Source organism: Saimiri boliviensis, chromosome 14 (assembly GCF_048565385.1).
Source record: "Saimiri boliviensis isolate mSaiBol1 chromosome 14, mSaiBol1.pri, whole genome shotgun sequence".
NCBI classification, from domain to species: Eukaryota; Metazoa; Chordata; class Mammalia; order Primates; family Cebidae; genus Saimiri; species Saimiri boliviensis.
Window position 1 is genome coordinate 3,885,827 of NC_133462.1, and position 13,324 is coordinate 3,899,150.

The following is a 13,324-nucleotide window of genomic DNA, read 5'->3' on the forward strand; positions in this document are numbered from 1 at the left end:
CTTGAACCCAGGAGGCAGAGGTTTTGGTGAGCTGAGATTGTGCTGCTGCATTCCAGCTGGGGGACAGAGCAAGACTCCGTCTCAAAAGAAAAAAAAAAATAAAGCAGAAGGCTGAAAAGACACCTCAAAAGGCCAATCTCAGGTTCCACAATCACGACGTTATTTACAGGAGTAATTGTGGAAGTTGCAAATCTTCCGCCCTCCGGAACCATGGCTGAACTCAGGCGTCTCTCATTTCCCTCACTTGCTGGCCTTTCCTTAGTTTCACAAGGGTAGTTTAGTTTTGGGGAAGGACGGTTATCATTTAAATTAGAAGCCAGGCCCGTGAGGTGGCTCACGCCTGTAATCCCAGCACTTTGGGAGGTGGAGGCAGGCAGATCACGAGGTCAGAAGTTCGAGACAAGCCTGGCCAACATGATGAAATCCCGCCTCTGCTAAAAATACAAACATTAGCCGGGCATGGTGGAGTGCACCTGTAATCCCAGGTACTCAGGAGGCTGAGTCAGGAGAATCGCTGGAACCCAGGAGGTGGAGGCTGCAGTGAGCTGAGATCATGCCACTGCACTCCAGCCTGGGTGACAGAGCAAGACTCCATCCCAAAAAAAGAAAGAAAGAAATAAAGAAATTCTTCTATTTCCAACAACATGGAAGAACATGAAGGAATGAAGGACATTGTGCTAAGTTAAATAAACCACACCAAAAAAAGGCAAATACTGTATGATTTCACTTATGTGTGGAATCTAAAGTAGTCAAATTCATAGGAACAGAAAGTGGAATGCCAGAGACTGGGGGGAGGGAATCATGGGGAAATATTTGCACAGGGTACCAAGTGTCAGCTTTGCAGCTTGAATGAGTTCTAGAGATGTAATATACAGGAATGTGATGAGAGTTAACAATATTGCATTGTATATTTGAAATTTGCTAAGAGAGTAGATCTTTTTTTTGAGAAGGAGTCTCACTCTGTCACCTGGCCTGGAGTGCAGTGGCACAATCTTGGCTCACTGCAGCCTGTCTCCTGGGTTAAAGCAATTCTCCTGCCTCAGCCTCCTGAGTAGCTGGGATTGTGGGCACGTGCCACCACGCCTGGCTAATTTCTGTATTTTTAGTAGAGATTGGGTTTCACCATGTTGGCCAGGCTGGTCTCGAACTGCTGACCTCAGATGATCTGCCTGACTTGGCCTCCTGAAGTGCTGGGATTATAGGTGTGAACCACTACGTCCGGCTGAGCAAAGCCCTTTGATGTCAGCAGAGGGTGCTGGTGTCTGTGGCTAGACTCCAGCTGGCGTTCCCCTGACTCTGTTGAGGGACCTCTTCTCCTTGCACCAGGGTCATCGTCATGGCCATGAGGACCACTGAGGCACTTGGCCCTCTGCAGTAGAAGTCCAGGCAGCCGAGCCTGGCTTAGGACAGATGGTTACAGAAGGGGCAGCCAGGCAGCCCAACTAAAGCACCCTAAAGTGGAGGTTGTGTCTCTAGTCTACTGACACTAGCCCACGCCCACAAGACAATTCTCACCTTTCTTTCCTGCTGTCATCATGGATGCAGTGATGAAAAAAGATGGCGGCGAGAAACGGAGCAGCTGATGTGCTCTGTCTGAGTCCTGCCTCTTGCTTACTTTCTTCGAGACAGAGTCTCCCTGTGTTGCTCAGGCTGGAGTGCAGTGGCTCCATCTCGGCTCACCGCAACTCCGCCTCCCAGGTTCAAGCGATTCTCCTTCCTGAGCCTCCCAACTAGCTGGGATTACAGGTGCACACAACTATGCCTGACTGTTTTTTTTTTTTTTTTTGAGACAGAGTCTGGCTCTGTCACCCAGGCTGCAGTGTGCAGTGGGGCAGTCTCAGCACATTGCAGCTTCTGCCTTCTGGGTTCAAGCGATTCTTCTGCCTCAGCCTCCTGAGTAGCTAGGACTACAGCCACGCCCGGCTAATTTTTGTATTTTTGTATTTTTTTTTTTTTTTTTGAGACGGAGTTTCGCTCTTGTTACCCAGGCTGGAGTGCAATGGCGCGATCTCGGCTCACCGCAACCTCCGCCTCCTGGGTTCAGGCAATTCTCCTGCCTCAGCCACCTGAGTAGCTGGGATTATAGGCACGCGCCACCATGCCCAGCTAATTTTTTTTGTATTTTTAGTAGAAACGGGGTTTCACCATGTTGACCAGATTGGTCTCGATCTCCTGACCTTGTGATCCACCCGCCTCGGCCTCCCAAAGTGCTGGGATTACAGGCATGAGGCACCGCGCCTGGTCAAAGATTTTTTTTTTTTTTTTTTTTAAGATTCAAATGCGGTTCGGGCAGTGCAGCGCGGCTGCCCGGCCCACCCAGCTGCCCGGCCCACCCAGCTGCCCGGCCCATGGCCAATCTCGAGCGCACCTTCTTCGCCATCAAGCAGGACGGCGTGCAGCGCCGTCTGGTGGACGAGATCATTAGTGCTTCGTGCAGAAGGGGTCTTGCCTCGCGGCCGTGAAGTGAAGGCGGACGGCGTGCAGCGCCGCCTGGTGGACGCGGTCATGTAGTGCTTCGAGCAGAAGGGGTCCCGCCTCTCGCCATGAAGTTCTTCCTGGCCTCTGAGGAACCCCTGAAGCAGCGCTACACTGACCTGAAAGGCCGCCCATTCTTCCCTGGGCTGACGAAGTCGGTGAACTCAGGGCCGGTGGTGGCCATAGTCTGGTAGGGGCTGAATGTGGTGCAGACGGCCCAGGTGTTGCTTGGGGAGACCAAGGCAGTGGATTCTAAGCCAGACACCATTTTTGGGGACCTCTGCATTCACGTGGGCGGGAACATCATTCATGGCGGTGACTCAGTAAAACGTGCTGCAAAAGAAATCAGCCTATGGCGAAGCCTGAAGAGCTGAGTGACTACAAGTTTGTGTGCGCACAACTGCGTCTGTGAATAAGGGGTGGACCCAGCAGCATCGGCTTCAGCGTGGCTCGGTGTGTCCCTGGACACAGCTCTTCATGCCACCGACTTACAAGCAACAGCATTGACCGGGCGCAGTGGCTCAGGCCTGTAATCCCAGTGCTTTGGGAGGCCGAGGTGGGTGGATCATCTGGGGTCAGGAGTTCGAGACCAGCCTGGCCAACATGGTGAAACCCCTTCTCTATTTTTATTTTCCTTTTAATTATTTATTTTCATTGTCGGGAGGTCGCACATTTCAATAAATTCTTTTCCTTCTTCTTCTTCCTCCTCCTCCTCTTTTTCTTCTTCCTTCTTTCTTCTCCTTCTCCTTCTTCTTTTTTTTCTTTTAGCTGTGATAAGAACCCTTAACAGAGATCAGCCAGGTGCAGTGGCTCACGTCTGTAATCCCAGCACTTTGGGAGGCCGAGGTGGACAGATCACAAGGTCAGGAGCTGGAGACCAGCCTGGCCAACATGGTGAAACCCTGGCTCTCCTAAAATACAAAAAATTAGCTGGGCGTGGCAGTGTGTGCCTGCAGTCCCAGCTACTGGGGAGACTGAGGCAGGACAATCACTTGAACCCAGGAGGCGGAGGTTTTGGTGAGCTGAGATTGTGCTGCTGCATTCCAGCTGGGGGACATAGCAAGACTCCGTCTCAAAAAAAAAAAATAAAGAAATAAATAAATTCTATTTTTCCAACAACATGGAAGAACATGAAGGAATGAAGGACATTGTGCTAAGTTAAATAAACCAGACCAAAAAAAAAAAAAAAAAAAAAAAAAAAAAAAAAAAAAGGCAAATACTGTATGATCTCACTTATACGTGGAATCTAAAGTAGTCAAATACATAGGAACAGAAAGTGGAATGCCAGAGACTTGGGGGAGGGAATCATGGGGAAATGTTTTGCACAGGGCACCAAGTTTCAGTTATGCAGCTTGAATGAGTTCTAGAGATGTAATATACAGGAATGTGATTAGAGTTAACAATATTGCATTGTATATTTGAAATTTGCTAAGAGAGTAGATCTTTTTTTTGAGAAGGAGTCTCACTCTGTCACCTGGCCTGGAGTGCAGTGGCACAATCTTGGCTCACTGCAGCCTGTCTCCTGGGTTAAAGCAATTCTCCTGCCTCAGCCTCCTGAGTAGCTGGGATTGTAGGCACGTGCCACCACGCCTGGCTAATTTCTGTATTTTTAGTAGAGATTGGGTTTCACCATGTTGGCCAGGCTGGTCTCGAACTGCTGACCTCAGATGATCTGCCTGCCTTGGCCTCCTGAAGTGCTGGGATTATAGGTGCGTCCAGCTGAGCACAGCCCTTTGATGTCAGCAGAGGGTGCTGGTGTCTGTGGCTAGACTCCAGCTGGCGTTCCCCTGACTCTGTTGAGGGACCTCTTCTCGTTGCACCAGGGCCATCATCATGGCCATGAGGACCACTGAGGCACTTGGCCCTCTGCGGTAGGAGTCCAGGCAGCCGAGCCTGGCTTAGGACAGATGGTTACAGAAGGGGCAGCCAGGCAGCCCGACTAAAACACCCTGAAGTGGAGGTTGTGTCTCTAGTCTACTGACACTAGCCCACGCCCACAAGACAATTCTCACCTTTCTTTCCTGCTGTCATCATGGATGCAGTGATGAAAAAAGACGAAGGCGAGAAACGGAGCAGCTGATGTGCTCTGTCTGAGTCCTGCCTCTTGCTTACTTTCTTCGAGACAGAGTCTCCCTGTGTTGCTCAGGCTGGAGTGCAGTGGCTCCATCTCGGCTCACCGCAACTCCGCCTCCCAGGTTCAAGCGATTCTCCTGCCTCAGCCTCCCAAGTAGCTGGGATTACAGGTGCACAAAACTATGCCTGACTGATTTTTTTTTTTCCTTTCTTTTTTTGTTTTTGGAGACAGAGTCTGGCTCTGTCACCCAGGCTGGAGTGTGCAGTGGGGCAGTCTCAGCACACTGCAGCTTCCGCCTTCTGGGTACAAGCGATTCTTCTGCCTCAGCCTCCTGAGTAGCTAGGACTACAGCCACGCCCGGCTAATTTTTGTATTTTTAGCAGAGTTAGGGTTTCACCGTGTTGGCCAGGATGGTCTTGATCTCCTGACCTTGTGATCCACCCGTCTCGGCCTCCCAAAGTGCTGGGATTACAGGCGTGAGGCACTGTTCCTGGTCAAAGTTTTCTTTTCTTTTTTTTTTTTTTTAAGATTCAAATGCGGTTCCGGCAGCGCAGCGTGGCTGCCCGGCCCACCCAGCTGCCCGGCCCATGGCCAATCTCGAGCGCACCTTCTTCGCCATCAAGCCGGACGGCGTGCAGCGCCGCCTGGTGGACGAGGTCATGTAGTGCTTCGAGCAGAAGGGGTCCCACCTCTCGCCATGAAGTTCTTCCTGGCCTCTGAGGAACCCCTGAAGCAGCGCTACACTGACCTGAAAGGCCGCCCATTCTTCCCTGGGCTGATGAAGTCGGTGAACTCAGGGCCGGTGGTGGCCATAGTCTGGTAGGGGCTGAATGTGGTGCAGATGGCCCAGGTGAATCTTGGGGAGACCAAGGCAGTGGATTCTAAGCCAGACACCATTTTTGGGGACCTCTGCATTCACGTGGGCAGGAACGTCATTCATGGCGGTGACTCAGTAAAACGTGCTGCAAAAGAAATCAGCCTGTGGTGAAGCCTGAAGAGCTGAGTGACTACAAGTCTTGTGCGCACGACTGCGTCTGTGAATAAGGGGTGGACCCAGCAGCATTGGCTTCAGCGTGGCTCGGTGTGTCCCTGGACACAGCTCTTCATGCCACCGACTTAGAAGCAACAGCATTGACCGGGCACAGTGGCTCAGGCCTGTAATCCCAGTGCTTTGGGAGGCCGAGGTGGGTGGATCATCTGGGGTCAGGAGTTCGAGACCACCCTGGCCAACATGGTGAAACCCATCTCTACTTTTTTTTCCTTTTTATTTATTTATTTTCATTGTCAGGAGGTCGCACATTTCAATATATTCTTTTCCTTCTTCTTCCTCTTCCTCCTTTCTTCCTTCTTTCTTCTCCTTCTCCTTCTTCTTTTTTTCTTTTAGCTGTGATAAGAACCCTTAACAGAGATCAGCCAGGTGCAGTGGCTCACGTCTGTAATCCCAGCACTTTGGGAGGCGGAGGTGGACAGATCACAAGGTCAGGAGTTGGAGACCAGCCTGGCCAACATGGTGAAACCCTGGCTCTACTAAAATACAAAAAATTAGCTGGGCGTGGCAGTGTGTGCCTGCAGTCCCAGCTACTCGGGAGGCTGAGGCAGGAGAATCACTTGAACCCAGGAGGCAGAGGTTTTGGTGAGCTGAGATTGTGCTGCTGCATTCCAGCTGGGGGACAGAGCAAGACTCCGTCTCAAAAGAAAAAAAAAAAATAAAGCAGAAGGCTGAAAAGACACCTCAAAAGGCCAATCTCAGGTTCCACAATCACGATGTTATTTACAGGAGTAATTGTGGAAGTTGCAAATCTTCCGCCCTCCGGAACCATGGCTGAACTCAGGCCTCTCTCATTTCCCTCACTTGCTGGCCTTTCCTTAGTTTCCCAAGGGTAGTCTAGTTTTGGGGAAGGACGGTTATCATTTAAATTAGAAGCCAGGCCCGTGAGGTGGCTCACGCCTGTGATCCCAGCACTTTGGGAGGTGGAGGCAGGCAGATCACAAGGTCAGAAGTTCGAGACAAGCCTGGCCAACATGATGAAATCCCGCCTCTGCTAAAAATACAAACATTAGCCGGGCATGGTGGAGTGCACCTGTAATCCCAGGTACTCAGGAGGCTGAGTCAGGAGAATCGCTGGAACCCAGGAGGTGGAGGCTGCAGTGAGCTGAGATCATGCCACTGCACTCCAGCCTGGGTGACAGAGCAAGACTCCATCGCAAAAAAAGAAAGAAAGAAATAAAGAAAGAAATTCTTTTATTTCCAACAACATGGAAGAACATGAAGGAATGAAGGACATTGTGCTAAGTTAAATAAACCACACCAAAAAAAAGGCAAATACTGTATGATTTCACTTATGTGTGGAATCTAAAGTAGTCCAATTCATAGGAACAGAAAGTGGAATGCCAGAGACTGGGGGGAGGGAATCATGGGGAAATATTTGCACAGGGTACCAAGTGTCAGTTATGCAGCTTGAATGAGTTCTAGAGATGTAATATACAGGAATGTGATGAGAGTTAACAATATTGCATTGTATATTTGAAATTTGCTAAGAGAGTAGATCTTTTTTTTGAGAAGGAGTCTCACTCTGTCACCTGGCCTGGAGTGCAGTGGCACAATCTTGGCTCACTGCAGCCTGTCTCATGGGTTAAAGCGATTCTCCTGCCTCAGCCTCCTGAGTAGCTGGGATTGTAGGCACGTGCCACCACGCCTGGCTAATTTCTGTATTTTTAGTAGAGATTGGGTTTCACCATGTTGGCCAGGCTGGTCTCGAACTGCTGACCTCAGATGATCTGCCTGACTTGGCCTCCTGAAGTGCTGGGATTATAGGTGTGAACCACTACGTCCGGCTGAGCAAAGCCCTTTGATGTCAGCAGAGGGTGCTGGTGTCTGTGGCTAGACTCCAGCTGGCGTTCCCCTGACTCTGTTGAGGGACCTCTTCTCATTGCACCAGGGTCATCATCATGGCCATGAGGACCACTGAGGCACTTGGCCCTCTGCGGTAGGAGTCCAGGCAGCCGAGCCTGGCTTAGGACAGATGGTTACAGAAGGGGCAGCCAGGCAGCCCCACTAAAGCACCCTGAAGTGGAGGTTGTGTCTCTAGTCTACTGACACTAGCCCACGCCCACAAGACAATTCTCACCTTTCTTTCCTGCTGTCATCATGGATGCAGTGGTGAAAAAAGACGGAGGCGAGAAACGGAGCAGCTGATGTGCTCTGTCTGAGTCCTGCCTCTTGCTTACTTTCTTCGAGACAGAGTCTCCCTGTGTTGCTCAGGCTGGAGTGCAGTGGCTCCATCTCGGCTCACCGCAACTCCGCCTCCCAGGTTCAAGCGATTCTCCTGCCTGAGCCTCCCAAGTAGCTGGGATTACAGGTGCACACAACTATGCCTGACTGATTTTTTTTTTTTTTTTTTTTTTGAGACAGAGTCTGGCTCTGTCACCCAGGCTGCAGTGTGCAGTGGGGCAGTCTCAGCACACTGCAGCTTCTGCCTTCTGGGTTCAAGCGATTCTTCTGCCTCAGCCTCCTGAGTAGCTAGGACTACAGCCACGCCCGGCTAATTTTTGTATTTTTTTTTTTTTTTTGAGACGGAGTTTCGCTCTTGTTACCCAGGCTGGAGTGCAATGGCGCGATCTCGGCTCACCGCAACCTCCGCCTCCTGGGTTCAGGCAATTCTCTTGCCTCAGCCTCCTGAGTAGCTGGGATTACAGGCACGCGCCACCATGCCCAGCTAATTTTTTTTTGTATTTTTAGTAGAAACGGGGTTTCACCATGTTGACCAGGTTGGTCTCGATCTCTTGACCTTGTGATCCACCCACCTCGGCCTCCCAAAGTGCTGGGATTACAGGCATGAGGCACCGCGCCTGGTCAAAAAATTTTTTTTTTTTTTAAAGATTCAAATGGGCCGGGCGCGGTGGCTCAAGCCTGTAATCCCAGCACTTTGGGAGGCAGAGGCGGGTGGATCACGAGGTCGAGAGATCGAGACCATCCTGGTCAACATGGTGAAACCCTGTCTCTACTAAAAATACTAAAAATTAGCTGGGCATGGTGGCGCGTGCCTATAATCCCAGCTACTCAGGAGGCTGAGGCAGGAGAATTGCCTGAGCCCAGGAGGCGGAGGTTGCGGTGAGCCGAGATCGCGCCATTGCACTCCAGCCTGGGTAACAAGAGCGAAACTCCGTCTCAAAAAAAAAAAATAAAATAAAAAAGATTCAAATGCGGTTCGGGCAGCGCAGCGTGGCTGCCCGGCCCACCCAGCTGCCCGGCCCATGGCCAATCTCGAGCGCACCTTCTTTGCCATCAAGCCGGACGGCCTGCAGCGCCGCCTGGTGGACGAGGTCATGTAGTGCTTCGAGCAGAAGGGGTCCCACCTCTGGCCATGAAGTTCTTCCTGGCCTCTGAGGAACCCCTGAAGCAGCGCTACACTGACCTGAAAGGCCGCCCATTCTTCCCTGGGTTGATGAAGTCGGTGAACTCAGGGCCGGTGGTGGCCATAGTCTGGTAGGGGCTGAATGTGGTGCAGACGGCCCAGGTGATGCTTGGGCAGACCAAGGCAGCGGATTCTAAGCCAGACACCATTTTTGGGGACCTCTGAATTCACGTGGCGGGGACGTCATTCATGGCAGTGACTCAGTAAAACGTGCTGCAAAAGAAATCAGCCTATGGCGAAGCCTGAAGAGCTGAGTGACTACAAGTTTGTGCGCACGACTGCGTCTGTGAATAAGGGGTGGACCCAGCAGCATCTGCTTCAGCGTGGCTCGGTGTGTCCCTGGACACAGCTCTTCATGTCACCGACTTAGAAGCAACAGCATTGACCGGGCGCAGTGGCTCAGGCCTGTAATCCCAGTGCTTTGGGAGGCCGAGGTGGGTGGATCATCTGGGGTCAGGAGTTCGAGACCACCCTGGCCAACATGGTGAAACCCCTTCTCTATTTTTTTTTCCTTTTTATTTATTTATTTATTTTCATTGTCAGGAGGTCAGTGTGCTCACCAACTGAGCTAACCGGCCGCCTGACAACCCCATCTCTATTTCTATTTTACAAAAAAAAAAAAAAAAAAAAAAGAAAAGAAAAGAAAGGAAAGGCTGGGCTCATACCTGTAATCCCAGCACTTTGGGAGGCTGGGGTGGGCAGATCACCTGAGGTCAGGAGTTCAAGACCAGCATGGCTAATATGGTGAAACCCCATCTCAAAAAAAAAAAAGAAAAAGAAAAAAAGAGAAGCAACAGGATTGATCATTCTTTTGTAGAGCATATTTGTGCCAATAAAGCCTTTGTAAACTGGAAAAAGAAAACACTCAAATGCGTGGGATTAAGAAATTATCTTTTGTTACTCTTGCTAACTTTTGTTCTATGGAGGAAGTTGAGACTTTATTGTGAAGTAGCAAACCCCAGGTCACAGAATGCGTGGGTGCCTGGGGAGAAGGATGGATTTAAGCAGACTTCTGTTGGAGTAAGTGAGTTTGGGTGGTGTAGACAGGGCCTGCAGAGGTAAAAGAGGAACCGTGAGGCCAGAGGGGAGCACTGGAAGAACTGATAAGAAACCACAATTCATGAATAATTCAATAGAGTGCCCAGGTCTGTTAAAGCCTGTCTAAACCAGGCCTTGGGTCTCAGTCTGTGTTACCTGCTTCTAACAAGGCTCTGCAGCCAGGAGGCAGTGCCCAGGGGGGCCTGGCTGGGAACAGCAGAGGCTCAAGAGCGGTCCTAAAGCACAGCATGTGGGTCAAATGAAGCTGTCTCCATTTAGTTCCTACAGACATCCATGAGAGGATAAATAAATAAATAAATAATTTTTATTTATTTTTTGTAGAAACACGGTCTCACAGGACTAGCTTCAGCAGTATATACACTAAAATCGGAAATGTGGTCTCACTATGTTGCCCAGGCTGGACTTGAACTCCTGGGCTCAAGGGATCCTCCCACCTCAACCTCCCAAAGTGCTGGGATTCAGGCATGAGCCACTGCACCTGGCTGAAGCACTAATGATTAATTCTCAGGTTATGAATCTGGTTGATCATTTCTTCCCTCACACAGAGATATCCTCTAGGGACAAGGTGACTTTTTCTGCTTTGTTCTTAGCCATTTTCAAATAACTAGAAAGGCAGGCCGGGCATGGTGACTAACGCCTGTAAACCAGCACTTTGGAAGGCCAAGGCAGGCAGATCACAAGGTCAGTAGTTCAAGACCAGCCTGGCTAACATGGTGAAACTCCGTCTCTACTAAAAATACAAAAATTAGCCAGGCATGGTGGCGAGCGTCTGTAATTCCAGCTACGTGGGAGGCTGAGGCAGGAGAATCACTTGACCCCAGAAGGTGGAGGTTGCAGTGAGCCAGGATGGTACCACTGCACTCCAGCCTGGGTGACAGAGCAAGTGAGATTCCGTCTCAAAAAAAAAAAAAAAGAAAAAAGAAAAAAAGAAAAGTGCTTGGCATACAGCAGTAAGTGCTCAATATATTTCAGAATGGAGGGTAAATTATTGAAAAACAACAGCTCCACATTTCTCTTTTTAAAACAGAAGGAGGGGCCAGGCATGTGGCTCATGGCTGTAATCCCAGCTACTCAGGAGACTGAGGCGAGATCACACCACTGCACTCCAGCCTGGGCAACAGAGCAAAACTCTCTCAAAACAAACAAACAAACAAAAAACCAGTGAGGACAACCATTGGTCCCTCTCATCATCAACATCTTGGTTTTGGTAGAATTTAGCTTTAGATAAGGCTTCTTTACTGCCTTATCAGCAAGGTCTTTATGACGTGTGTTTTGTGCTGACCTTCCATCCCATCCCATGACTTCAAATGTCCTTTTAAATTTTGTTTTGTGTCTACGGCAACCTCTGCCTCCCGAGCTCAAGCAATTCTCCTGTCTCAGCCTCCAGAGTAGCTGGGATCACAGGCATGTGCAACCATGCCTGGCTAATTTTTGTATTTTCAGTAGAGATGGGTTTTCACCATGTTGGTCAGGCTGGTCTTGAGCTCTCGACCTTGGGTGATCTTCAGGTGACCCACCTTCCCAAAGTGCTGGGATTACGGATGTGAGCCACCATGCCTGGTTTTTTTTTTTTTTTTTTTTTTTGGAGAATGCCTTAACTGGGAATGCAGTGCAGTAGATCTCAGGCTTGTTTTACTCAGCTCCTATTCAAGATGGAGTTGCTCTGGTTCAAATGCCTCTGACAGTAGATCCATTGTCCAATGCGTGCTGTAAGTCAGTTCGCCGGGCCACTCAGTTGCAGAGGAGAAGGAAGTTTAATTATAGGACAGAGGAATGAGGAGATGGGAGGAAACCTCCGATCCATCTCCCCCAGAAGTTTGGGGCTAGGTTTTCTGAGATGGAATTTTGCTCTGTCATCCAGGTTGGAGTGCAGTGGCAGGGATCTTGGCTCACTGCAACCTCTGCCTCCCGGGTTCAGGTGCTTCTCTTGCCTCAGCCTCTTGAGCAGCTAAGATTACAGCTGCCTGCTAACATGCTCAACTAATTTTTGTGTTTTTGGTAGAGATGGGGTTTCACCATGTTGGCCAGGCTGGTCTTAAACTCCTGACCTCAGGGGATTCACCTGCCTTGGCCTCCCAAAGTGCTGGGATTACAGGTGTGAGCCACTGCACCCAGCTGGGGCTAGGGTTTTTAGGTGTTTTGGTGTGGGCCAAAGTGTGGGCATGCGGATGGCTTGCAGAGAGCAAGGCGAAGTCAGGGACAGGGAGATGGGGTCGCAGTATTCTCATGCTGATCCCATTCCTTGGTGGGGTCTGCAAACGGGTTGGTGTCAGCTGTTTTGCTGGAATTCAGGGACGGAAAAACATCTGAAACCATCCTTAAACAAAAGCCTTATAATTCTTTTTTTTTTTTTTTTGAAAGAAGGAAGCAAAGGGCAGGGGAGGGGAGGGCAAAAGCCTTATAATTCTAATGTCCCAGAGTTTATCTACAGGAACCCTGCAGATGCAAATAGGTCTGAGGACCCTCCTGTCAGAAATCTTATCTACAGGAACAATGAGCATGCAAATGTGCAGTATCTAGTGCACGACAGGGGCCAGAGTGCAGCCTCACCCAACCCACACTTTTTCTTTTGATTCTTTGTTTTTTTTGAGACGGAGTTTGGCTCTTGTTACCCAGGCTGGAGTGCAATGGCGCGATCTCGGCTCACCGCAACCTCCGCCTCCTGGGTTCAAGCAATTCTCCTGCCTCAGCCTCCTGAGTAGTTGGGATTACAGGCATGCGCCACCATGCCCAGCTAATTTTTTGAATTTTTAGTAGAGACGGGGTTTCACCATGTTGACCAGGATGGTCTTGATCTCTTGACCTCCTGATCCACCCGCTTTGGCCTCCCAAAGTGCTGGGATTACAGGCTTGAGCCACCGCGCCCGGCCTGATTCTTTTTTTTTTTTTTTTTTAATCTTTTTGAGACAGTCTTTCTGTGCAGCCCAGGCTGGAGTGAGGTGGCTCAATCTTGGCTCACTGTAACCTCCGCCTCCCAGGCCCTTGTTCAAGCAATTCTCCTACCTCAGCTTCCTGAGTAGCTGGGATTATAGGCACAGGCCACTATGCCCAGCTAATTTTTGTATTTTTAATAGAGATGGGGTTTCACTATGTTGGCCAGACTAGTCTTGAACTCTTGACCTCGTGATCCACCCACCTCCGCCTCCCAAAGTGCTGGGATTACAGGCCGTCACAAGACTTATCTTTTTTAAAAAAAACAGTTATTTATGTTTAATTTTTTTTTTCTCTGCATGAGTTTTTAGAGCTGGAAGCCAGCTACGTTGCAAAACCCAAAATGTATAATTTCCGGTTTTGTCACCGA

At 49.8% G+C, this 13,324-nt stretch overlaps 1 protein-coding gene and 1 pseudogene across 1 annotated transcript; both read left to right on the forward strand.

The window, feature by feature from the left end:
- Window positions 1-2,348: 2,348 nt before the first annotated feature.
- On the forward strand, window positions 2,349-2,794 carry LOC141581236 (nucleoside diphosphate kinase B-like). The gene is made up of 3 exons (XM_074385966.1): window positions 2,349-2,442; window positions 2,527-2,659; window positions 2,773-2,794. The coding sequence occupies exons 1-3, from the start codon at window positions 2,349-2,351 to the stop codon at window positions 2,792-2,794; spliced, it is 249 nt and encodes an 82-aa protein (XP_074242067.1).
- Window positions 2,795-5,136: 2,342 nt separating this feature from the next.
- LOC120362788 (nucleoside diphosphate kinase B-like) lies at window positions 5,137-9,258 on the forward strand (annotated as a pseudogene).
- Window positions 9,259-13,324: the final 4,066 nt, after the last annotated feature.